At 48.2% G+C, this 26,911-nt stretch overlaps 1 protein-coding gene across 1 annotated transcript in view; it reads right to left on the reverse strand.

Annotated features, from left to right (window-relative positions):
- Positions 1-3,106: 3,106 nt before the first annotated feature.
- Tenm4 (teneurin transmembrane protein 4) overlaps positions 3,107-26,911 on the reverse strand; it is a 561,145-nt gene continuing 537,340 nt past the window's right edge. Inside the window, 6 exon segments of the mRNA XM_052158525.1 lie at positions 3,107-4,006; positions 6,776-6,918; positions 12,797-14,411; positions 15,937-16,233; positions 20,440-20,675; positions 23,772-23,944. Of these exon segments, the coding sequence (XP_052014485.1) occupies positions 3,248-4,006; positions 6,776-6,918; positions 12,797-14,411; positions 15,937-16,233; positions 20,440-20,675; positions 23,772-23,944 (3,223 nt within the window). The 3' untranslated portion in view covers positions 3,107-3,247.

Consider the following 26,911-nt stretch of genomic DNA (forward strand, 5'->3'; position numbering starts at 1 on the left):
CATCTGCCCCCCTCCCCATGCGCAGGTCGCTCAGCTCTTCTGCATCATCTGCCCCTCCCCATGCCATCCCTGTTATCTGCAGGCACTTGTCCAGTCTCAGTCTCCCATTAGCTTCCCAGGATTCCTTTCAAACCCAGCATCCTTCAGTGGAATCAGGCACTGGTGTGGACCTCAGGCTAGTTTTCCACCCGTGATTCTGAGCCACGTGCTAAGGGCTGACGGGTTGTTTACTATGGAGTCAGTATCACCACAGTACCATCTAGTGATGCCTGTCTTGGAGGTGACCACAAAGGGGGTCTCAGGGTATAAAAGATGAGGTCGGGGACTAATAAAGTCTTGTTTACGGTCATGAAAGAGGGGCTGAGGCTGAGGGACTAATTGGCAGTTGTGGAGGGTGGAGAAGGTGGGAACTATGCAAAAAAAAAAAAAAAATCCTTAGAGGTTCAGAAGCTAACTCCCATCAGAATCACAAACTTCCACCAGTGAGGAAGGCCCAGTCACTCTCTCAAGTGGATAGTTGTAGTTAGTGCCCAGAGAACGGGAATTGTCCAGGATGGCATTTTATATTCAAAGCCCCCTAAATAGGCAAAAGGAACTGTGGCCTGAGCCTTTAAACCCACCTGGGAGGTGGAATCCAACTCCAAGGCCAAGACCAGAGTTCTTGGAGGACAGCATCAGTGTCAAGGGAGGCACATGGCACTATCTGGCCTACAGCAGAGGTCCTTTACAGTTCAGGGACGCCTGCATGTTTCCTCTCTGGGATGGCCGTCCCAGAAGAATACGGGATCATTCCTTTTAAAAAAGAACACCCAATATCTCACAGTGTTCACTGATGCCTAAAAATATATTCTTTGAGGGGGGGGGAGATAGTGGAGGAGGAAGTCACAAGCTGGACAGCTCTAAGGAGATGGTTCTCTTGGGTCACATGCTGTCTCTCTGTCTTACAAGTAAATGTCCCCAGTGGATCTCAGCCAATGTTAGGCAGCCAGTATGGGACAGATCAACTAGGTCACTTCACCGGACAACTCTGCCCACAGGACCCTTACAGCAAAAGTACATTTTGAGGGTCATATGTCTTCTGGGTACAGATAGTTTCAGGTCAAACTATTTTCTCTCCCATCCAGGAATGATCACGGCAGAGGGAGGTCTGCATTACCAGCTCACGTTAGGTACTGTGCGCAAGAGGGGGCATTAAGTCTGACCCAGCAGAGCTTTGATCCTGAGGCAGAGCAACCAGTGGATAGAGCAGGCGGTGGCACACTGTGGCAGCAGTGTGACTGAGTTTTTTGGAATCAGGAAGAGCACTTAACAAAACACATCCTCTTATCCCAGTGGGACAACATAAGGCGATCTCTCCCCTCCCCAACAAGCTGTGGACCCTCTCTCTCTGCCAGGCAGAACTACAGGCAGACTACACACTGCTCCGATTCTCATGCGGTAAGAGACCTTCTTGGTTTCATTAACTCATGTCATATTCTGAAGACTCTGTAAGGCTATAAAGGTGCCATGAGCTTTATCAGTCCAACAAGGTTCCCACGGGGAATAGCTTAGACTCGGAATTCATTTTCCACACTTTAATGTAAATGTAACCCATAAAAGTCCCATTTTCTAAGACGCCCAGCTCAAAAGGAAGCATTTGGCTTCCCCAGTCTCCCAGACACTGAGTGCTAAGAACAATGGTATCTAGGCAGACAAACCAGAAAAGGAATCCTCCAGTGAGCGCCCAGCTCTTGTTACAATCCTCTGCCCTCCACACTTCTGCCGCCTGAAGGCTGCCACCACCATCAGGGCAGTCCTCCAGCACTGGCTGCACCTGTGCCTACCCTCTCCCAAATGATGTGTGCACAGGTCTTCACAGGAACAATGCTAGTCTGGCCTTCCGGATTCATGGGGACCAGCAACCCTGATTCCAGTGGGTTGTATGATCCTGCTGGGCCAGGCCAAAGAGCTCATTCTTATTTAAAAACAAAAACAAAACCACTCCTGCCTGAGGTTCTCTGATGAAGAATTCCACAGAAGGTAATTCCTGAAGGCCTAGGCTCTGGGACTTCAGCGCCTCTGGGAACAGGGAACAGTGCCCCTGAACAGGGGAGGCAGAGGAGACTCCAGGAGCTGGCTAGGGTTCTTGGCTCGTGCCTTTGCTGACTCCTTTCTTTGGCTGACTTGCTTTTTTTTTTTTTTTTGTGCATCTTTCCAGGATCAAAGGCATCTCTTGCCGCACTGATTGTCAGTGGTAGCATCTGAGCACTGGAGGGAAGATCACCCAACACCCTGGGGAGCAGGGTCTCCTCGCCTTCCCTGGACACTGGGGGCTTGCTGTGCACTGCTGGTTCGCACGCCTGACTTTGGGAGGAGACGGGCGAGGGATATCTCAGAGGATCAACAACTCACAGACATCCTGGGTGCTTTCCCCTCTTGGAAAGGAAGGGGCTCATAGTCCCAGGATGCTATGTCACCAGACTACAGGAAGGGCCTGGAGGACACTTTCTCTATTTCATTATGGAGGCAGGGGTGGCACTGACAGCTACACTAGAGATTTGTAAAAGGGAGGGGGGGTTCATTTAGCATCAAAATATAAAGCTCAGACAGGAGTTTGGGGTGGCTTGAAAAGGTGCTGAACAACATCATGGTATTTTCCAGAGCATGACGTAGGTCCTCAGGAGGCACAGAACATGGTGAAGAGCAACTCGCCACCTTCTGTGGGAAACTAATCAAAGCTCCCAAGGTCCGCACCCCTCACTCCTGCCCAACCCCAGTCAGAGAAGAAAGGGCTACACACGAGACAAGTTAGCACAGACACCCGTGTCTCACATCACACTGGGAACCTAGGGGCAGATGAGGACACACCCAAGGAGATGTGTTCCCCAGAGACAGGAGAAATGTGCCCCCAACGACAGGGAAAATTCCTTAAGTAAAAAAAAAAGGGGGAACAAAAGACCATAAAGTTAGCATCATGATCACACTACGGGAAAAAACAAAACAAAACAAAAACAACAAAAAAGTCCCTTCCATTCTTTGCAAAAAAATGTGTGAAGGCCAAATTTGTGTTTTTCTTTCTTAAAAAAAAAAAAGAGTGTTGCATGAATTAACAATGCAACAAATATCTTTCTGTTTTGTTTTCTGTACTTGTTAAAAAAAGTTTTTTTTTGTTTGTTTTTTGTTTTTTTGTTAAGTACAACACAGTCAGGAATACGGCCACTGAAGAGTAGCTGTCTTTGGCAAGAAGTCCAGGCCTTGGCCCTTTCTGTCACCTTCGGCCCATCTCGCTCTGTCTCATGAAGTGGATATTGTTGGCGCTGTCTGACAGTTCTGGGTACTGCTCGACGGAAGTCACAAAGAAGCCGTCGTAGCCCTGCACCCGCCCTGTGTTCAGCACCTGCTGCTTCTCCCCGTCTGTCCAGGCCCGCAGGCCCTCTTCCCCTTCCCGCAGTCTCTGCTGCTCTCGGGCCCATGCCTGGTGGACAGCTCTCTGCCTGGCCAGCTCCAGCACCCGCACCTTTTCCTCATCCACTGTTGTCCCGTAGCGGGTGTTCAGGCACAGTGCCCTGTACTGCAGCTGAATGTCAGTGTAGCGTCTAGTCCTGCCACTGAGCACGGTGTTGATCTGGGAGACGGTGACGTTAACCCCGTTCTCCAGGGTTCTCCGCCCACCGCTGAGGCCCAGGATGGCCAGGTCACCTTCCGAAGGTCCTGGTTTCACAAAGTAGTGGGTGTCCACCCCGTCGATGGTGAAGTGGAGGTTCTCTAGATAGTGGGCATTGTTCAAGATGGCCGCAATCCTCCGCCCATCCTCATTGGCCACGCTGATGATGTCAGTGGTCACTCGACCATCTTTCAAGGCAAACTTGACCCCCTTGCCAAAGATGGAGCCACTGGAGGCAAACTTCTTTGTCTCTGGGGCCTGCTGGCAGCTGGTGATGGTGGAGCCGTAAAGCTGGTCAAAGCGTTCTAAGGTAACAAAGGCCTTGAGTTGCTTCTGAACTTCACACTGTACCCCGAGGATAGACTGATGGGGGAGGACCGTGAAAAAGAGAGAAGGAAAGTGTAAGACAAGGGAAAAAGGAAACCTTATAAAGTCTGTCTCCTTGGTGCTGACCATCGGCAGCCAGCCATCCACCCAGCCATTCCTCACCCAGCCATCCCCACACCTTTCTATTCAGAGCCAGCTGCTCTGGCCAGGCACCTTGCTGAGCAGTAGAGATACAGAATGAACTGGACATTGTCTTTGCCCTCAGAGAACTCATTGTTTCATAGGCCCAGACATGACGACACTCCAGCTAAACATAAGGACTGGTGGTCCAAAACACTTCATAGCTAATAGGTATGGTAACATTTCTTGATCTTCAACTCAAGAATTACCATTCAACACCCTGCTTGATCCCTACAATAGATTATTTCAGTTCTTTTTTTTTTTATTATTTTTTTTAAGACAGAGTAAGTAGCCCTGGCTGGTCTGGAACTCAGTATGAATACCAAGTTGGTCTTGAACTCCCAGAGATCCACCTGCTTCTGCCTCTGCTGGGACTAAAGGTGTGTGCCACTGCACTCAGCTTCAAGCTCACTTCTAAGGGAATTAAGGCTCTGCAGCTCATCCCTGGCCTACAGTCCCAGCGCTCGCTGCACGTTAGTATTCAGAACCAGGCCTGTCTGACTCCAGAGGCCAGTGTCAAGTGAGAAACAACCGAGGCTCAGAAGGTGGAGAAGAGAGGGAGAAGGCTTCCAAGAAATGCAGGACATTAGGAAAGCCATGACTTGTCTCAAGTCTCTCGCTTGTTCTACTGCTCTGCCCTCCCATTATCCAAGCTTCAAGAAGGGTCTCTGGCCCACAGTGTCTCCTTGGGCCTCCTCAAGTACCCCCAGCTTGGCTGCTGTAGGGTCAGGCTGGACCCCGTTGGTTGGTGGGCCATCTGTCTGCCCCTCCCATTCTCAAGCAGCTCAGGGAAGCTGTGCTCAGAGCTCCAGGATTTATCAGCGACTCGGGGCACAGGCTTTAGAAATAGACCCATCAGCCTCCCAGTGAAATTAAGTCCTCTTTATAATTAATAGAACCCTGTCTGTGAACAATTATTTCCTAGAGTTTCACAAAAGCCGGAGTACTCAACAACAAAGATCTCCAATGCTTGCCAAGGGCAGAAATCAATAATTCATTGACAGGCAAGGTTGGCAAACAGGCAGCCAGGGAAGGGGGACTCTGGAGAGTACTGCAGAAACCTGGTGCGGGAGGAAGTACTGTGTGGCTGGAATTTGCTTGGGGACAGCAAGTGCTGGGACCTCTGGACCAGGGGCTTGGGAGTAGGTTCTGGGACAGGCTAGGCCAGAAAGAGGACGGGCTCTGTGGCTAGGCAGACTTAGGTTCCTGTCACCTTCTGTCATTTTCTAGCTGAACAGCCTTAGGTAAGTTTCCCTGAGCCTAGCCTATCTATGAAATGGGTTGGTTACATGACTCAGTCCCTCCAGTCCCTGAAGCACCTACATTGTGCTAAGCCTGCATGCTGGGCATTGACTGAGACCCTTAAACCTGTAACTTAACCTGTTGGGATTCAGAATCTAGTGAAGGAATAAGAAAGAAAGCAAACGCTGAACAGAGTACACCACCTGAGCAGACTCATCTGCAAGTCTGGGAGGAGGTAGCCAGCATGAGCCTAATGGATTTAGCCTGGAACAAGAAGAAATAGGGACTTGGTGCTGGGGAACTGGCTCAGTTATTAACATGCTTACCCCACAAGTGTGAGGACCTCAGTTCTGATCCCCAGCAGCCAGGCGAGCATGGAGACACATGTCTGTAATAGCCGTGCTTTGGAGGCAGATAAAGGAAGACCACTGGGCCTTTAGCCAGAGTGTCTGAATCTGTGAGCTCCAGGTTCAGTGAGGGACACACATACACAACGTCTCTCTCAAAAGAGTGGAGGTGTGTGTGTGTACAGAGGTAGGGGGAGCAGGATGGGAGGAAAAGAACAGGGTGGCAGGGGTTTCCAAGCACAGGATCAAGTCATGTGGCATTGCTGTCCCTCCCCAGAGTTTACAGTCCCTGAGCGAGCACCCCCAGGTGGTCTCTGCTAACCCACCCTTGCATTCCATGGGCCACACTACAGGGCTGGACCCGGAATCCTGATGCAGAGTTCTTGATTAGGGATTTATGAATGGAGCCTGAGGGTGGGATGAGCAACACGGGAAGCGATCATGGCGGGACGAGACTGTCGTAAAAGATCTTTCCAGTCATTTAATTCTGAGTCTTTGAAATTTGGTCATAAAAGAGAGATAAGAAAAAGTAACTCCCCCCCCCCCATGACCCTCCTAGTCATGCTCAGCCAGATGACACAAAATGGACAAATCTGGGTTTGTATGGTCTCAAGCATTAAGCCTGTACAATGAGAAGAATAACAGTGTGGTGTATTTGTGAGCTAACGTAAGTAGAATGTCATTCAATGCCAGGTTCATCTGTGCTCAAAAAAAAAAAAAAATCACACTGCATTCAGAACACTCCTTTTTGTGCTTTTGCCCGAACAGTGACAAAGGCTCATTATTTTCTGTGGTACGCTGAACATGGTGGATTATGAAAAACTTCTTCACACAGCCTGTGTGTGTCCGTGGCTATTACGGGTGGATCCCTGGGGTCTGCCTAGCTGTAGCTTGCTGTTTGTTGAAAGCTGTCTGGCAAGAGCCATGAAGGTGCTGCCTTAGTAGTTTCCATCCCTGGCTTGATTTCCCTGCACGGTTGGTGGGGCCCCTACTTCAGTGTCAGAATGGCTGAGGTGTGGCTGTCGCAGAGCATTACCTTGCTGTTGTCCCATTCCTGAGTTTTCATCTGCGTGTGCAGGAGCTCATAGGAGGGTTCCATGGCGTCTGTGTCTGGTTTGGGATAGCCAGGTATCACGTTGTGCAGCTGGAATCCAAAGGTGAGAAGCCAGCTGTTGACATCTGGGTGGAGAGAAGCAGAAATAAGCTTGGGGTGAAGGTGAGTCACTGACCAGGGGCCACAAGGGGAAGATGACAGAACTCACTGATCCACTTAATGGAAATAATGTCCTGGTCTTCAAGCCAAATGTGCTGCTGGGTCCTAGCAATCCCTCTGCCAGGCACACGCCCAGAATCCTCCTCAGAGATCCCAGACAGGTGAAGCCTAAGCAGGGCCTAGGCTTCCGGATATCTTTACTTCTCTCATCCCTCATCTGCTTACCCAGAGGTAGTGCTCACAGGTGAAGCTCTCCCAGGCCCCCTCCCAGCCCCAACATCAATAGAAAACCCTTGCAAAGGTCAGATAGATCCAAGAAAGGACTTCAACAGCCGACTCAAAAAGAGAAAAATTCACTTAAGAAACAAGCTGCCCCTCCTTCCCCCCCCCACCTTCTTTGTAGCCTCAGGGCCAAAGTGCCTCTGGGCATGGTGCTGGCTAGGACAGATCAAAGGGCTTTTCTGTTTGCTGCTGTATTTTCTGACAGCATAAGGAAGTCGCTTGACCTCCCAGTGCCTTAACCTGCTTGTCTCTAAGCTTATTAATCACATTCCTTGGAGTTGCAAGTTATAGATAAGGTTTTTTTTTTGGTGAGCATTTGGCTCATTGAAGAATGGAATCAGAAATCTATGATCCTGGGTTGAAAGGGGCTTGCCTAGCATGCACCAACATCTGGGTTTAGTCCCAAGAACTAAACTGATACCTGAAATTCCCAGGAGGTCTAGGCAGGGGGAGCAGAAGTTGGCTACATAGTGAGTTTATGGCTAGCCTAGGATACATGAAATCTATGTCAAAAGAAAGCAAAGCAAAACCAAGGATGATGACAGACCATCTAGCTAACCAACCAAACAGAAAAAATGAAAGCCATGACCTTCCATGGGGGTTGAGGAGGACAAGAAAGCAGACCCTGAATATGGAGTCTCAGTGAGAGGGGTGGGGTGGGGTTGTGTGTACAAGGTTTTAAGACCTGCCTCAGAGCTAGGTGATTCTTTCCAACGGAAACACATTTCTGTTGGGAGGTCTTGCTGATGACCTAGGCCAAGGACCACCTCTGGCAGCTGCTGAGAGGGAGTAACCTGTGGGTACCAACAGTTGTGTTCATGACACTACTGTGACCCATGGATCTCCCTCCTGGGCACCTCACACTTGTCTTTGCCTCGTTTGTTTGTTTGTTTGTTTGTTTTTGGTTGTCCCGGGCCCCTCCACTAGGACCCAGGTTTAACTTCTCACTTCAGCCGTGTGGAGATCATGAACGGGAAGAGAAAGTGTGGCAGCTAGCCCACGGGTGTGAACAGTGAACTTCTTAACCTCTCTGAGAGTTAGTTGCCTTGTTTGCATACTGACAGTAGGAATGGTTTCGACCAAGTCTGGGCAAAGGATAAGGTTTGGAGGCAGTTACTGTGTAGCAGGAGTGGTTCCAAGCTTGCCCCAAAGTGCTGGATTTAGTGTATAATATCCAGATCAGGTACTAGTTCACAGGTGTGTGTGTGTGTGTGTGTGTGTGTTTGTGTGTGTGTGGTTGTGTATCCCAAGACCTCCGTTTTCTTATTTATAACAGGGATTTGGATGGCTTTTCTCCATGGCCCTTTCCTTACTGAGTTTCCAGGAGTCTTTCATCTGAGGATTCTCAGCAGATGGATCTTTGGGAAATTAAAACAAACAGACCACACACGGAGAGAACACCTAACAAAGCCCCTTTGCTTGAGGCTGAGAATGGGCATCAGGGATTTTGTGGAAAGCAGGGGGCGCAGGAGAGGGCTGGGCTTTAATTATGAGTAAGCGATGGGAGACAGAAAACGGGAAGCTTTGCTATCATGTCTTTCAGGAAAATGTCCAAGATCTATTTATTAGCTAGCATTCCTGCCGGGCTTTTCTGAAGAGCTGGGAATTGTACTCTTACAACCTCAGGGGCCGGCGTTTCCTTCCTCTTGAAAAGCTCAGTGAGTTACCTGTCAGTCCCAGAAGGCACTGCTGCCGCAGGGGAGGAATAAAAGACAAGGGATGTGAAGCCCTTTCACAAGTCCATGCCTTTGTATTTGAATGTATTTGAATCAACAACAACAACAAACAACAACAACAAAACCAAAACCAAAAGCCAAAACCAAAACAAAACAAAAGGACACCACCAACCCAAACCACTAAGCATTTTGAAGTCCAACACCTCAGAGTTCTAAGGATGGCTTCCCAACATCTTTGTGGAAGGGTTACTTTACCAGTCCGGAACTTTGCTGTCTGTGTCAGGTTTTCCCCCAAGCTCATGTCTCAGGCAAAGGCTCAGCATGACAATGTGTGTGTGACATATACCTGTGGTGGACATTTTAGGGTCACCTCCCCATGATCTAATTCGGCATCCTCTGTTGGACCATGTGACCCAGGATCATCCAATCAGTGCACCCTGTCCTCTTCAACCCTGGCAATTGCACCATTATCTCACGACCCACGCCTACCTAACTGGAGTGTACCTCAGGTCCTTTGTAGGTATGTTTGGGAAGATAAGCTTTCTTCGCTGTACTTCAGGATGGGAATGAGGATACAGTTAGCTCACAGATGGTAAAAGGTAAGGTGTAATGAGAATCAGCAGAATCAGTTTTATATTAGCCACTGCAATCATTTCTGATGTATTGAAAGCTTGATTGTTTAGTCGGCAAGTATCTTTATTATGTACCACAGGAGTCACTTCATAGGTAAAATCATTTTGGGGGTCATGACCAGTATTTTCAATGAAGTGGAATACACTAGACTAGAAAATATATAGATACCAACTGTAAGGACTGCTGTGCAAACCTTAAGTTTTAGTGTTTTATAGTGATATAAAAATACATTTTTGTCCTTTTAAAGATAGGTTCTCAGCTCCTATTCAGGCTGTGTGGTCAAGGATGACCTGATGCTCCGATCCTCCACCTCCACCTCTGCAATACTGAGGTTACAGGATGCAAACACAACACCTACTTTATTTGGTGCTGGGGATGGAGTCCAGAACTTCACACATGCTAACAGGCCCCCTCCAGATTGAGCTCCATTTCTACTTCACAACTCTTTTCCTTAAGGTGGGCTCACAGGTGGGCACATGACAAAGACATCTGTGAAAGGGAGCATGTGTTCCGTGCAGGCAGGTGCCAGGCCTTCCTTCCCTTTGGATCCTTAGAGTGGGTCTGGCCCAGGGAAGGTAGAACCAATATGATATTTGCAAGATTTAACCATCTGGGAAATGAAACACAAACTGAAAATGTAAGATGCCCCTTGGATAGTTGAGAGCTGTGTCAGAACGCAGGATTTAGAGGCTGGGTGATTATCGCGGGAAATGTTCTGAAATCAGAGAGCCCTGTTCTGTGTGACTCTTCACAGACCCCTTGCTCCTTCAGGGTCTCACATGTCTCATCTGTAGAATGCAGATAATTGTCGTGATCTCACAGAGCTGTTGCCAGGCTTAAAGGAGACGGTATCTCCAAGTGCTTGGCGAGGAGTGTTGAATCACGCCAGTGCTATTCTGGAAGGAGACTGTATGCATATGGTAGTGTACAAAGGAAGAGGGGGAGGGCAATAATATTTTGGCAAGCTTTAACAATTTTTTATGGAAAATTACATTTCCTATTATAGTATTTTTTTTTCCAGCTATAGTAACATGCCAAGATGTCTCACAGGAAACCCACTGGAGGGTGAGGCAGGGGGCGTGCTTTGTGCAGACAGATGTAATGGAAATGCCATCCTAATCTGTCAAGGCTCTGTAGTGCTAGCAGCCAAGTTGAATGTGGTAGAAGCTGGGAATACTGTCAAAATATATGTATTTATCCCCAGGTCCCAAGTATGTTTTCATGACACCTGTGTACCACCTTGGTCTCTCTTCTAGTCCTTGACTAGGATTCTTCCTCTTAACAGAACAAACTAAAGTCTACCCCGCTCCCCCCAACCCCCCACCCCCAGGGCCCCCTGGAAAAAGGAATTCTATTGATTTCAGCAGGAACAGGATCCAGAGGAGGCCATCAAGGTGTAGGGTGAGGAAGGACGTCCAAGTCCCTTCGCACCATTCTGAAGCTAGACACAATGTCCTGTTCCCAATTTTGTGACTCTTGACCCTACTCTTTGGAATGCCTTTCTCTCTGCTACTTGATGAAATCTATTCAGGAGCCAGCCTCAAGGATCAGCTACTCTTTGAAGACTTCCCAGAACCCTGCGGGCAGAGCCGGTTGCTAGCCTTCTCTGATTTAATAGCCATCTGTTTGAATCTTCCCCACGGCCCCTCACATTGGAGTAGGGGCCCGAGTATTTCCTCTGACATTGAGGAATTCTGGTGGGTGGGGATCATCTTCCTATTCTCATGCCTGGAACTGGGAGGGGGTGGTGTGGAGGAAAAAGGGCGTGAATGGATCTGACACAAGATTAGCGGGTTTTCTCAGTTTAAATTTTCACAAGGAACTGGCTGGCTTTATTTGGTTCCTACAGGGACTCTCCCTGTGCCGCTCTCTGAGGGACTGGAGTAGCCTGAGATGTCTCCACTTACAGGACCCATGAGGCACGTGATACTCAAGTTGGTTTCAAAACTGACCTAGGGTCTTCTATATCACAGACTAGCCTAGAACTCTTTCCTGACCACCACACCTCCACCACACCCTCCACTTCTCTGTTTTAGTTTTTAGGTTTTTAATAGTTGCTCTAGCACAACATATGAACATTTATCTAACCAGAATAAGGTATTCTAACTATTTTATTTATTTTGCAGGACATGGCCTTACTGTATAGTCCTGGCTGGCCTGGAACTTATTATATAGACAAGGCTAGCCTTGACTTCATAGAGACCCCTGCCTGCCTCTGTCTCCTCAGTGCTGGAGTTAAAGGTGTGAGCCACTGTACCGACTATGGTATTCTATTAATGTAAGTCCAGAAAACTAAAATTCAGAGCAAAATATGTCATAGTTAACAAATGACAGGTCCATTCCCTTAGCTCTGTCTGTCTCTAAAATCTGTGTTTTCCATCATCATAAGTTGAAAAAGCTGATTTTATTTTAGCCATAGCTTAACTCATATTATTGAGGACTAAACCCAGCTTGATCTCTATGTCAGAAACTCCCAGAGAGCATTCCAAAGGCTGTTTCCAGTGAGGCATTAGGATTTTATGGTGAAATACATCAGAAAAGTTGTAGATGAGTATACTAAAGAGCACCTTTTTCTACAGAACCTCGTAGAGCCTTCATAAACTGAAGTGTGCTATGAAAAGTTAAGAATGGTCACCCTACCACAAGAACAGGGCCCACAGAACCAACTGACCAGGATTCAAGTGGGCTCACGAAGATCAGGGAGCCTGAATAGATCTGACCTAGGTCCTCTTCTGTGGTTGTGTAGCTCTGTGTTCTTGTGGGATTCCGAACAGTGGGAGCAGGACTGTCTCTGACTCTCTTGCTTGCCTTTGGGACCCTTTTCCTTTTCCTGGTTGGCTCTTCAGCCTTGTTGTGATGTGCCTGGTGTCATGGCAGCTTGTTATGCAGAATTTGGTTGATGCCCCTGGAAGGCCTGCTCTTTTCTGAGGGGAGGTGAAGGCGGGGTGGTTATAGGGTGAAAAGAGGAGGAGGAGAGGAAAGACCAGGAGAGGAAGGGCAAGGGGGGGGGGACCTGTAGTCAGGATGTAATATAAGAGAAAAATAAATGAAAAGTTTTCTAAATAAAAGATAATAATGGTGGTCCTGATACTGGGTCCATTATTTTCCAGAATGGTCTCCAAACTAGTATTTCTTTAGGTAGACTTTGGGAGATACTGCCTTTAGAGACAGTTAACATCTCCCGTCACCACATACCAGCTTTCTCAAGGAGCGATGGGGTAGGTCCTGACCTAGGGTGCATCTCAGTCCTCACCTGTCATGAAGCACTTGATGTCCTGAGAGTTGCTGATGGGGTTGTTGTTCTTAAACATGTAGAGATGAAAAGGCACGATGCTGCTGCTACTCAGGCGTTTCCAGAGTTCGTGGTCTGGGCTCGTCCAGCGTCCAGCCAGCACATCATAATCCCGCCGGCCCATGTGGACAAGCTTGGTGAGTGGGTCATAGAGGCCCCCGTGGTAGCCGATGATGATCTGGAAGTTGGGGTTTGTGTCCATGTAGATCTCCCCATAGGCCGTGTACAGGATCTGCTTAATCATCAAGCCAGTGCCACTGAAGACAGCAAGAGGGGTCCCGATGTTGTCACAAGCTATGTAAAACTCATCGCCGCTGCTCAGCTCCATGGCAAAGAGGTGTCCTTGCAGATCATAGTAGAGGGACGTGATCTCAGAGCTGGAGTGGTTGTAGAGGTGGGTGACCTTGGTAGGGTTGGTCAGGTCTGCATAGAAGAACTGTAGGTGGTGGCTGTGGCTGCTCTTGCTGGATACTCGCCGCCCCAGGCCATCGTAGCGGTACCGGACACTCCACCCACTAGCGCGGTTGTATGCTTTGATGAGCAGGCCAGCTGAATTGTACTCGAAGACATCCCCACCCCGCTGCCTCAGGAAGCCATCCTCATCCATCTTGTACTGCACATCACCCAGCCTAGTGATACGGTCACGGAGGTCGTACCGTAGCGGTGTGAGCCGTGCACTGTTCCCAGGGCTCAGCAAGTGTAGGTTCCCATTGAGGTCATAGCTGTAGCGCCACAGTGGCTTGTCATTGATGGAGACTGTCTGCAGCTGGCCATCAGCATCGTACTCATAGGAGTAGCGGGTGGTGTTGGCATAGGGTCCTACCTTCAGCTCCTTCTTCACTACCCGCCCCATGTTGTCGTACTGAACAGTCATCCAGTACATGAGTGACCGGAAGATCTCATACTGTACTTCCTTCATCCTGCCATAAGCGTCAAAGTGCTTGGTGTGGGTCATGACGGCTGTGGTAATGATCTGGTTGATGTCATAGTAGATGACGCCAAACTTCCCAAACTGTTCCGTCTTCCCTGACACATCATCATAGCGGTAGAGATCGATGGGCAGCGGGGTCTCGTTGATCACCGCCTGCATGCTGGTCACACGGAAACTGTTGTCATAGTTGTAATCGAAACGGGCATTGACCATGCCTTCTTCCGTGAAACGGAAGATCTGGCGATCAATCAGGGGCCCGATCTGGCGGTAGCGGATGGTGCAGGTGAAGCCCTCATTCTGTAGGTTGACGGTCTTCAGCATACCTGCGGTTTCGTCGTAGGTGAAGCTCACTTTGGTGGTGTCATACAGAGTCTCGGCCAGCTTTGACAACTTGCCGTACTTGTAAATCACCCTGCGGCCAGTGCCCAAGTAGAAGGTATGTAACAGGTGTCCATCCTCAGTGAAGTCCTGAATGACTGAGGCATTGCCTTCTGGGGGTTGGTAGATGTTTCTATAGTAGCCCACTGAGCGAATGGTCTCCAGTGTCTGCCGGGCTACATTGGGCATGGTCACAGAAGAGAGGCGGTCGTTCTTGTCAAACTCAAAGATGTACTGCCTCTGGCTGTGGAGGTGAAGCACCATGGACTGGAGAGAGAAGAAGATCATAGATGAAGGATGTGGGAGAAGGAATGACATCCCAAGTACCCACAACTTAAAGGAAAGAAATGGAAGACTGAGAAAAGTGGTGTTCTCAATATGCCCATGCAGGGTGTCTTGTCCTATGTGCCATGGGACGCTGCCAGTAGGTTTCAGAGGTACTGGGGCTGAACTTAATCTCAGCCTTTGGCCTTGCAGGGCTGGGTCCACTCTGCTCATTTGTTTTCCTCTTGTGAGCAGTCTGTGTGTCTGTTCCTTTGTGTGGTATGGGTCAGATCACTTCTGCATGCAAAGGATGCTCTGGCCTAAAGTATTTGCAACGAGCACGGCTTTCCTACTGCCTTCCCTGATCCAGACTTCTGATCTCGGGATATTTCTATTCAAGCAAGAAGGGACGCTCTAAAACACAGCCTGATGCTCTCAAAGCCCGATGACCTTCATCTGCTAAATGGCTTCTGTGGCTTCCCTGTGCCCATAGCATATAGACAATGTCTGAGAAGGGCACTTTAGAGTTTTCCTCACTCTTTATGTGAGATAGGGCAGGCTGGAATGGGAAGGGAGAAACTTGTTCTATAAATGCTCTCATTGTGCCACACTGGCAACTTCTGCCCTGTCCAGGAGTGGCTTTCAGGGCATGGGATGGCCTCTACCATCTGTGTTGTTATGATAGTACACTGCTCTCCGGCACAGGCAGAGACATTAACCACAGACCAAGCAGAGCCTGGGACCCTGAACCGTTGACCAGGACAAGAAACAAAGTGAAGATTCTGGATCTAGAGAACTAGTCATCAGACAACTAGCCTAGATCTAGCTATCAAAACTACCATGTGCCCCCAACTTCTGAATTTAGATACTTGAGAGAAAATTTATCCAAACATGTTTTATGATCTAGGTCATTTTTGATTCCCAGTTTCCGGGTGAAATGAAGCCTAACTCAAAGTGGAAGGGATTTATGGGACCCACAGCCAGTTCTAGCAGCGTGGGATTAAGCTTGCTCTACCTCAGATCTGACCCCCAGGCTTCCGCTTGGTTCTCTATAGGGAGTTGGTCCTGTGTGCGATCATCCTGGGAGCAGAACCTTGTCCTGGGACAGTACCCTCGGACCGGTTAGGGTGGGGCCTGCTTTTCTCCGGCAGCAAGACCTTCATGTCTCCCTGGTTCAGGAGCTCCTTCTCACCACATTAAACCTATTATCCATCCAGACACCCCCTGGCACCCTCTTTCCTTTTGAAAGATGTGCATCTCCCCTTTCAGAATCTACAACGGTCAGATTTATCTGACAGGGGTTAGCAGTCTAGGCTTCGCCGTGGGGCGCTATGACAAGGGCAGGAGTAGTAGTGAATGCCTTCAGCTGTTCAGGAGGCCAGGACAGGAGGGGCAGTTGAGGCCAGGAGTTCTAGTCCACCCTGGGTAGTGTAGTGATACCTGTCTTAAAAACTATACGCACAATGATCAAGCTTCTATAAGGCAAGGCCATTGATGAAGAGAGACAGACAGACAGACAGACACCTGCCTTCTCTAAGTATGTGTAGCTCCACATTTTCCCATCCGCAAAGATCCGAGATGTGATGCGCCCTGCTTGGTCATATTCCATTCTCTCAGACATGATGCCCCTTTGGATTCCAGCAATGTGACCTCCAGGGGAGTAGGTCACATTAACACCATTCAGCCTGCTGCTAGGCGACCAGAGGCTAGGCCTCCCTGCCTGGTCATATAGGATCCGAAGGGTGAACTTGCGATGGTCATCATAGATCTTCTCTGTGCGTGTGACACGGTCAAAGTCCAAAGACAAGAGGTTTCGGTTGTGAACCTGGGGAAGGGATAAGAAAGAGAGACTGTAGATGTGGATGTGGAGAATTTGGCTCTGATGACCAGCCAACTGTGTTGAGCTCCCGAGAACAGAAAGCAGCACAGGTTGTGGGCATCAAACCTCACCCTGCCATCTGTTGGTGCTTTGAAGTTTCCTTATCTGCACCATAGGAAAAAAATGATGCCAGTTTCATAGGTCTGTTGTAAGAATAAAGACAACATGGGTGATGGATGGGCCCATGGGATTGCTGGCTGATGAAGACATATGATTTTATCATGTGTTATATCAATGAGGACTTAAAAAATAAAGAAAGCAGATCCCTCTTAACTCTATCCTAAAATCAGAGCTACCAAGCAAGCCCAGCAGATCAATACCTGACCCATCTGCTCTGAGCCAGACAACATGCCGTGTTGGATTTCAAGATTTCGAAGCTCAGGGAAGCTGCAGACCCATGGCTCATGGGTGGTCAGGCGTGGGCTTGGCTCTCATCCGTGGAGCAGATACTTGATGGTTTTCTGAGCAAGTCCTAGCATTTCTGGGGCTCTACACTTGCTACTTGTTGGGTCTCCCCTGCATTTGCCCACAGGCAAGGCTTCTAGGTCACCGGCTGTCTTCTGAGATATCCCCTCTTGTTTCTCCTCAGAGGTTGCTGAGAGGCAGGAACATTCACATCCCCGATGGTTTCTTTTCTAGTCTGGTTGGAACTAGTCCCAAACTCAAAAAGTACTTTGCTTTTGCCTCCAGGATCAGGAGTCCCCTTTGTTGTCCCCATGTCACCTGTGAGGTCACCACCAACTCAGTTTTCCTTTTGAGTCAGAATTATAGGCCCTCATAGAGGTAGCTGCAAGTTGGAGTGTTGTATATGTTTATATGAGTACACATGTATATATGGACATACACATGTTTATATGAGTACACGTGTATATATGGGATACACAGGGACCTGGACCATGTATATATGTTTATATGAGCACACGTGTCTATATGGGGATACACATGTTTATATGAATACACATGTATATATGGGGAAACACATGTTTATATGAGTACACGTGTATATATGGGGATACACAGGGACCTGGACCATGTATATATGTTTATATGAGTACACATGTATATATGGGGATACACAGGGACCTGGACCATGTATATATGTTTATATGAGTACACATGTATATATGGGGATACACGGGGGCCTGGAACTTTCTGTTTAAGCTAGGCTGGCTGCCCAGTAAGCCCCAGGGATCTATCTTCTCTGCCTTTCCAGAGCTAGGATTACAAACACGTCACCATGTCTGGTCTCCTTCCCCCAAATGGGTTCAGGGGAATAAACGCAGGCCCTCCAGCACTTTACTGATTGAGCCCTTTCCCCAGGTCTCCTGCTCCATATTTTAATAAAGAAATATACTATGGAGCCATTGGATTTGACCTTTAGGCACAGGCTGTCTCCAAATGTTAGTATGTTTTTCAAAGCTTCCGGCTGGGGGTGGGGAAGGGAGCTGGCCCTACAGGGCACAGGGGCACCTTTGCTGTCTCTTCTACTTGTCATTCAGCAAGTTTGACAAGCAAGACGACCCAAGAGGAAAGCAGATAATTAGGTCACACAATGTAAAATGGCATGTGTGGCCTGAGGAAATCAAAGACCCTTTTGGGATCTGTATATTTAGAAGAGGGTTTGGGTATAGGCAGGTGTCAGGATTAAGGTTGGAACGTCAACTTTGTGACTCCTCTGTGACTGGCTTTCCTGTGTGACCTTGGTCAAGTGACTGTACTTCTCAGAGACTCACTTTCTTTCCACGTATACACCTAGATGTGTGAGTAAATCCTCCGTGGACTACTAACTAGGTGCATGGAAGGCCTCGGATAAATGGCCATAATTATTTCCACTAAATGATTGCACACGATCATGGTCAGTCTTAGAGGAAGGAGAGATGTGTATGTCTTCCCCCACTCTCCCCATACGAATGCCAAGGCCCTGAAAATAAGGATTTATAATGATGATGCTGAGGCGGTTTTAGCTGTGAATGGCCTGGTTATAATAAGCTTGCCTTCCCCAGGGTAATCAAACACAATTGCAGAAGCAAAAACCGTGTGGCAGACAATTCCCGTGAAAAATCAGAGGCGTTGGAAGCTCAAACCGTGTTCTTTGCAGAGAGGACGCACGAAAGGGGGTGGGAGGTATGCTATCAACAATGGCGGGAGCCTTTAGAAAGCACCTTTGGGGGACCCACCAGTGTTGGTGCCACATGGACAGTACCCCCTTCCCCCATCCCCAAGGGTCCCAGCGAAGAAGGGGATCTGTACCTTTGTGACAAAATTAATAACACTGAATTGAACAGTTCACCAGGGAAGCACCTTGCGTTTCCTGTGCTTGGCAGTGGCAGCAATGAGATTATTTTACATCTTTCTTTATTAAAGAAAATTCCCAGCTGTATAAATGAGCCCCATTATGGGGAGGCGCACCCGGCTAACATTCTCATTCCACAAACTGCCACTGTTGGCGGCCATTTATTTTGGGAGGAAGCGGGAGATGTGGCCACCAGACTAGAGTACCATCTATCTCTGGCTGGGAGAGGAACGATTAAAGCCTGGGAAACTTCAGGTCCTGTTTGTGTGTGCGGTGGGGAGAAACTCGTGATAGCACTAATCACTGCCCTTTACTGAGCACCTGGGATCTGCAGCTCTGGGTTAGGTGCTCTGAATCCATCACCTTCCTGCATCTGCAGAGGAAGCTTAGGCTCACAGGAGTTGCTGGAGAATATACACAAGGCCCAGCAGGAAGCCAACGGAGGTCAAACTTCCCCTTTGGCACACTGTCTCAGAAGTGCAGGAAGGGCTCCTGAGAATGCAGATGAGGGTTTAGTGAGACCACAGATGGTGGCTGGGAGCAAAGCTAGCTCAGCCTTCCACAGGAACTTGTAGGAGGCTGGTTTCCACATTAGTTAGCAAGCTATAGAGTAGGGTACAAAAGAAACTTGGTTTCCTGGGCTCTGGTTTTTGCTGTTGGATAAGTCATCAACCACCGAGCTTCTATTTCCCAGGAATTACAATCACCTAGTTATGTGTTATGTTATATGACAATCACTTATTCTTTTGACCTTGATTGCCCATGTAGACGGTGACAATGTATATACACTTCCTTGGCTGAGAGGCAGGGAATCAAGAGTCCACTGTCACAGTGAGGATGTTTCCATGGCTCACTTCAGCTCAGCAGCTGTCTATGAGCACCTGTGGTCTGCAGGTACTGGGCAGAAAGCCAGGCCCGGGGGCACCAGCTGTCCCCTGTACAGCCCCGCCTTCTGCTTTGTACTTTGTATTACTGGGCAATCTGCAACCACTGAAGTGCTGCTCTGGATTCCCTCAACCCTGGCTTTCTCTTTGTTTCCAAGCTTAACCGCCTGCCAGGCAAGTGCTCGCCCACCAAGTTTCTGCTTTAGCACCCTTTGCCCTTTAACCTTTGCTCTTTGAAACTGGAGAGGAAGGCTGCTGGGCAGTGAGTCCGGGACCAAGGTTTTACTCTACAGAAGCGAGGGAGGGGAGCAGACAAGGTGCTCAGGGCTCCACACTGAAAAATGCTCCACAATACCAGCCTTCAAGGCAGCTCCTCCTACCCACAGGACAGCTATGGTAAGGTCATCCTGACAGACATCCTTGGTATATGGGCCAGGATAGCTTTGAACTTGTGATCTCCTTGTCACCATACTCAGTCCTTTTGATCACTAGAAAGGATCGTCTGACTCAGAGAGAGTGGCAAATGTGGCTCATTGTCTAAGTAGCTGAAATAAACTTGGGGACATATTAGCAGTGACAACAAGCATCATCATAGCAGTAAGGATACCAGCAGCCGTTTTTGACCCTGATGTGTGCCAAGCTCTGTGTGAGACACTGCATGTCACTTCCAATCCTTGAAACAGCACGCAGCAGCAGCAGCTTTGTTTCCCAATAGCTGACACTGAGGCTTTAAGGTGACTGACATGGCCAAGTTCAGTCACAGAATAAAATAAGCTGGGAACTCAGCTCGGAGACAACCGCAAAACCAGCCATGTCCACACAGGTCAAAACTGAAAGGCTGGCCCACAGTCTTTGGTTTCTCCTTTTGGTAGATGAAGAAACTGGGGATAGTTCCAAAAACGGGACCTGGTTCTCTAAATACACCCCCACACCCGGCCCCTGCACCGAGATTAGAGGCTGCACGGTCCTGCTTACCCGCAGTCGGCGGCCGAAGACTGTCACCTGGCCTCGAGCCTGCTCCTTGCGCTGCCGCCATTCCACCAGGTTGAGGCCGTTGTCAATGGGCAGTGTGACATTCCTCTTGCCTACAGTGGGGTTGACAGTGCCAGCCAGCAGGTGTGGCTCGGTCTGCAGAGCCACTTCCATGCCATTGGCTAGCAGCAGGCGCAGGGAGCCATCGGCCCCGATGTAGTAGCTATTCCGGACTTGGTCTGAAGGAGGGGAGAGCAAAGGTGCTTAGGAGAGAGGATGGAGGCTCGGGTGGGGTCTTAATATGTTTCCCCCAAATACAGGAGCAACGCATTACCACTGAAGAAAACTAGGAAGCTATCTGGAGACTCTAAAAGCCTAGTACTCAAAACCATTGGAAATATGTTGTATATTTGTAGATTTTATAGTATTTCCTAATGCGCTTGGAGTCAAATAGTTATATAGTTTTTTTATCAGCCAATGTATCATATCATGCTGTTAAATATTTGTAATAAACATTTTTCATAATAACTACAGTCTTTGGGTTGAAGGGAGGATGGCTCAGCAGTTAAGATCCTGAGCCAGATGGTAGCTCCCAATCATGTATAGTGTGATCTGATGCCCTCTTCTGGTATGCAGGTGTACATGCAGATAGAGTACTCATATACATAAAATAAATACATCTTTAAAACAACCCATATTTTTAAAAAAGCCACCCCCCAAACCCTAAAACCAAAACAAACCAAAGCAAAAACTAACTTCAGTTTTCCATTATTTGGCAATTCAATGAATTTAACAATACCAAGTAGATACTTAATTGGTTTCAGTTTTTTCAACTTCAAATAACATTGCAAGAAAATGTATTATTGATATTACTCTAAGTGAAAGATATTAGAAACAAGTGGCCATGAGTCCTTTTTAGCTGACAAGTGTTCAAAACATAGCTAGCGTTACAATTACTAGATGTGCTGGGTGAGTATTTGCTGGATTAAGTTGAGTATGTCTTAGGCTAGGTTAAGCCATAAAAATACAGTGCCGGGGACTGGAAAGAGGGATCTGTGCTTGAGACACTTGCTGATCTTCCAGAGGACCTGAGTTCATCTCCCAGAACCACATGACAGCTCATAACCATCTGTAACTCTAGTTCCAGGGGATTTGACCTTTCTTTCTGCCTTCTGTGGGCACCAGGCACACATGTGGTGCACATATATACATGTAGGCAAAGAACTCATACACATTAAGTAAACTAAAAACATCATTTTAAGAAGATGTAGTTTTCATTGGAAACCCTCACCGAAGCATCCCATAAGAATGACATCGGACTGGGCCTCTCCTCTCTCTCCCTTGCACTCCATCTTTCTACACTTTACCACTCACAGGGATTCTAAAATCTGTCCCAGCATTGCTATGCGCCATGCACTGACACTCTGTAGTTTGCTTCCATCCATAGAGTGAAAAAGCCTGTGTCGATTTATCTTGCAAAGCGTCTCCTCACGGAATGCACATATGTCTATTACTGTTGACTTTGGACGGGCCAGCGTGTGGGGAGGTCCACCGCACACGATCCCAGCTAATGTTGGCTGTGACTGCCCAAGGGTGCTACTCATTAGCAGCTACTTCTCATTATTTCCCACTGTTCAGACCAAAGATGAGGCGGAAGGAGCTTCTTACAAAGACTGCTGAGATGGCTGCCAGGCCGAGCCCCGAGCCCGGAGCGGAGCTTGCGGTGGTACTGGGCAGACAGTAGCTACTGTCCACCCTAGGTCCTAAGACGTGCTTCTCCTCTTTACATTCCAATGTTCCTGAAATTGGAGTGTGTCTTACAATCCAGGCAGGGTGCTGGGCACTGGGCTTTTATGCTCTTCTGCCCGGAGAGCTGTGATTAAATGGTGGTGCATTTTAAGATTGAGGAGTGTTGCACTTTTGAATTTTAAAAAGTTGCCTGAACATAAAAATGTATTAAAGCAGGCCTGGCAGTATAAAGTGGGTGGAAAAACCATGCATGGTGAGGGAAGAAACTGGGTTGAAGGTCACATAGCTTAACAGTCACTGTCCTAGGTAGGTTGGGCAGGATTCTGGCTTAGCAGATGGTAGTTTCTCTTGGTAGTAACCCTGCCAGAGCATACACACTGTGGGATGCCCAAACTCCTCATTATAGAAAGAAATTTCTGGGCATGGTCTCACTTCCTTTAATAACTTCTATTTTCTGTCCAGCTTTTTGAAAGACAAAAACTATGTTTGGGAACAAAAGCAATAATATGCAAAATACAAACAGTTGCCTCCTCGTGGCAGATCCAACTGCTTACTAGTTGGTCAGTCAATCCAGCAAAGAGTTTCTGAGCAGTACTCTGTGCCCGGCCCACGCTGCTCACTCATGAATGCCGTCTCCAGTTACGTCTAGGCAACTCTGTGAGGCAGATCCTCTAATGCAGCCCCATTTCCAAGATCAAGAAACTGAGGTTCAGAGAATAAGAGTGACCCCCTCCACCAGGCACAGGTGCCTCAGTTCATCCAGGGACTGTCTGTTCCACACTACTCCACACTCCTTCAGCATGCTTTCTTTCCCTGAAGAAGAAACCCAAGGGCTGTGGTCTCATTTAGTAGTAGAGACAGAGCTAGAATCGGACCTCCGACACCCAGAGCCAAGCTCCCTTTGCTGTTAGATGCGGAGGTCTGGGAGGGTACCAAATGGGGGGAGAAAGAGAAAGTCAGACAGGGCTTTCCTAAGTGACTTTGGTGTCCCTTTTAGGTTATTAAACTCAACAAAGCTGTCAGTGCTGCCCCAGTGGTTACCACTTCCTGTGGGAGCAGTCAAAATAGGGGACTCTCAGCAAGATTTCCTTGCTCTCAGGTACCTGAAGCTAAAATGCCAATCCCTATCTGAGATGATTTGATGGGTGCGTGGAAGGGGAACCCTGGAGTCCTAGCAGAGATAGCTGCTCTCCCAGAGTCCTGGAATGACTTGTTCGTGCCCTAATCCTTGCCACAATTAGGTATAATTACTCTTGACCTTTGTCTCTCTTACGCCAGTGTGAGCTAACTTATTTATTTATTTTTTAATCTGGGAGCCATTACAAGAGCAGAGCAGGTCACCTGGATTAACAACTAATGGATTCTCTCCCCTTTGTTCTGAGGATAATAGGATGGGACAATGAAAAAATCACTCTGAAGCCTCTGAGAGACAATTTACAGGCCTGGCCTGTTTGCAAATGCCATGGGAGTACAGAGAAAAACCCAAGCAGGAGGCTTCCTTGATCTTGGGCAGCCACTGTAGTAACTTTCTCCTCTGGTCTTCTTCATCTCTGGGTCTCAAAGTCCCCAGGCCCCGGCCGACTTACCTTGTAACAGAGTGTAGAAGGCTCCCGAGGCAGACAGGTTGGTGGTTATGGTGACGTCATCTTTGCTGGAGGTCTCTACCTGCACGTGCACTGAGCTGTCTGTATCGCTTCGGAAACTGCTCACCTGGCCAGTTGGAAAGGTCACGTTTGTCAGGCGACCAAAACTGTCATATCTAGAAATAAATCAAAGGGGTGACACTTTAGTGACAGAAGTATGATGGGACATATATGTCACAGTCAGCTTCAGCTGCCAAACTGATACAAAACTAGTGTTGGTATCAGGATCGGCTCCGAACCCAGTGATATCACACCCAGGTGACAGCGACTTGCACACTTGTTGCCAAGGCAACAGCCACCATATTCCCAGAATCCACTTGACTCATCTCCCACCTGTACGTGCGGTTAAGTTACCATTCATATAAAAGGAAGATCTCTCTGGCGTCTTTCTCTCCCCCTTCCCACTTTTTCCTTTGCACCATCTTTGCCCTTCTCTCCTACAATAAGCCTCACGTGGCACTGTTTGGCCTGGTGTGGTCTGTCTGGAGCCTCGTCTAACACAAGAGTCAACTGGGAAGGAGAAACCTCCTTTAAAGGCTTGCCAAGATCAGATTGGCCTGTGACCTTTTCTGTGAAATCAGTTTCTTAATTACTAATTGATGGGGGCGGGGCAGTCCTCAGTGAGGGGTGCCCTCCCTAGGCAGTCTGAGCAGTGTAAGAAGGCTAGCTGGGCTACCCAGAGGGATCCAGCCAATCAGAAGCATTCCTCCACGGTCCTGCTTGAGTTCTTACCTCCATATTCCTGCTCTGGCTTCCCTTGGTGATAGATGGGTAAACTAATCAAACCTATCCCTCTTCCAAGTTAGTTTTGACCACTGATGCTGTGATCACAGCAACAAAAAGCAAAACAGAAGAGTGAGGTAGCTGAGGTTAGCCGTGTTCTATCTCCAGCTGCGACTTTGCACACTCTTACTTTCTGGCTGGGTCTCCTGAGTCTTTAGTTTCTCCTTGTCCAAGGTTTGCCGTATTTTCCTAGATGTAACTTTACCTGCTGATATCTAGCAGGAAAATGAATCACTTCTCTGAATCTTTCTTTCCTGGTCCTTACCATGTCTGCAGCCCAGCGTGACCAGGAAGAGCCCCAGGGAAGTGCCCTGCTTTCTTCTAGTTTGGAAGGATGGTGTACGAGTCGGTTCCCTCTTGGGACTGCGAGTGCTCCAGGTCAGCTCTGTGGAGTCCGGCTGCTAGGCTGAGAGTTCAAACTCACACCACCTGGGGTCTGTCATCTGTCACTACTGTGACCCAGGTGTGCTGGCTCCCAGTTCATCCCTACTCAAGTATCATTTAAGACTGACATCAAGAAAGTAGCCAGGAAATTAAAAAAAAAAGTCTGAACAAATAAATGGATTCAGAACGGGTATAGAAAGAGAGCACTGTCCACTCACTCACTGCCTCCGACAGGACTGGGCAAACCTCGGCACACAGTAGGTACGTGAGAAACATCGGCTGAAATCACAAAGCTAGAGGCAACTGCTCTCACTAAATGATACTTTAGCAGTCTCCCTCGACTTCTCCCCTGAGCTTTAGTCTCCAAACAGAAAGAGGCTTTGTCTGAAGGCAGACAATTGTAATTATTATGGAAGGTGGCTTGTAATGCACGATTAAATCGAGCCAGAGGAAGAGACAACGAGAAGGCCGTGCGCCTTCAAGATCTGGTTCTCATTTTCTATGTGACAGCCCGAGCCCAGCCATTTCCACTCTTCCCACATTCCAGCAGAAGGACTGCACGTCTTAATTAAATGAACATCAGATGCAGCAGCCAATTTATACATTTTTGTCTCCTATTCATTAATTTTCCTTATCTCCCAGAGCTTGAGAAATGCCGATGGAGTCCCCGGCCTCCCTGATCGATACGTGTGATTGTTCCATCAGAGCTCTGCTCCTTCTCAGTGAGTGGGAGAGCTGGAGCCTCCTTCCTCTGGGTCCTGAGACCTCTGCCCTGTGGGCCTCCTCTCCAGAACCCCTTTTACACGGTGTAGACCTCTGAACGACAGTTTTCTGAGCCCCTGCTCTGTCTGGGCGATTTCTGGACATTGCCTCGATTCTGATAATCATGCCTTTTTTACTTGTTGGTTTGTTTTGATTTTTTCCCCTTGTCTCCCGTAGCCTATGTTGACTTTGAGCTGGCTGTGCAGCTAAGAATGACAGAACTGCTGATCCTCTTGCGGCTACGTCACAGGTGCTGGGATGACTGTCGTGTGTCACCACTCGGGCTTGACTGTCCTGCTTTCCACTACGAAAACTCTCAGAGCCCTGGCATCTCTTCTGGCTTGGAAGAAAACATGACCAACAGCTTGCCTGAAGACACAGCTCATGGGAGGATACAGATTCACGACCAGGTCTGCCTGACCATGAAGAGTGTGTTCTTTGATCAAACTTTCCATTAAAATGATGCTGCTTCAGGTAAACAAATAAACTACCACTATCACCCCCACTACCACCAACAAAACCTTTTGTGATCATCTCTGTGTTAAAGGGGAAAAAGATTCTGTTTGGAAGTCTTGAGTGGGTCAAGACGATTGACAGTTTTCAAGACAAGTTCTGCTTGGCTCTGGCTGTAGCTGGCTTAGCAGCTGCAGGTCCCCGTTGGGGGCGGGGGGGGGGGGGGGAGGTAAAGAGGCCAGATGATTGGCTTTCTGTGATTTCCTCCCACTGACGTTTCCTCACGCCTGTTTTCTGAAGCATCTTTACAGCACGGTGAGAGAAAACACATAAAAGATTCCTGGAGCTGCCGTGAACTTGGCTTTCAGACGGGGACCGCTAAAGGGTATCTTCACACGCCTGGAAGGCTGTCTTCACACCACATACTTCATGGCTAGCCACTCGCTATGCGCAGCAAGCGAGGAAATGCCAAACCACCTCTGTGGTACACCATTTTTGCTCATCCTGACTTTTTGGTTGGATAACAAAGATGTGATTTTTTTTTATGACTTTCATCTGTAATTGTTCTAAATATCAATGTCACCAGCAAAGGATGTGGTCACTGTGTCATTGGTAAATAGAGTTCAAAGCCGGCTCTGATGGTGGTTCCCTTGGCCCAGGTCACTGTAATGGATGACATTGTGTCACTGGGTACTCCTAAG

The sequence above is a fragment of the Apodemus sylvaticus genome, chromosome 1 (genome assembly GCF_947179515.1).
Source record: "Apodemus sylvaticus chromosome 1, mApoSyl1.1, whole genome shotgun sequence".
NCBI classification, from domain to species: domain Eukaryota; kingdom Metazoa; phylum Chordata; class Mammalia; order Rodentia; family Muridae; genus Apodemus; species Apodemus sylvaticus.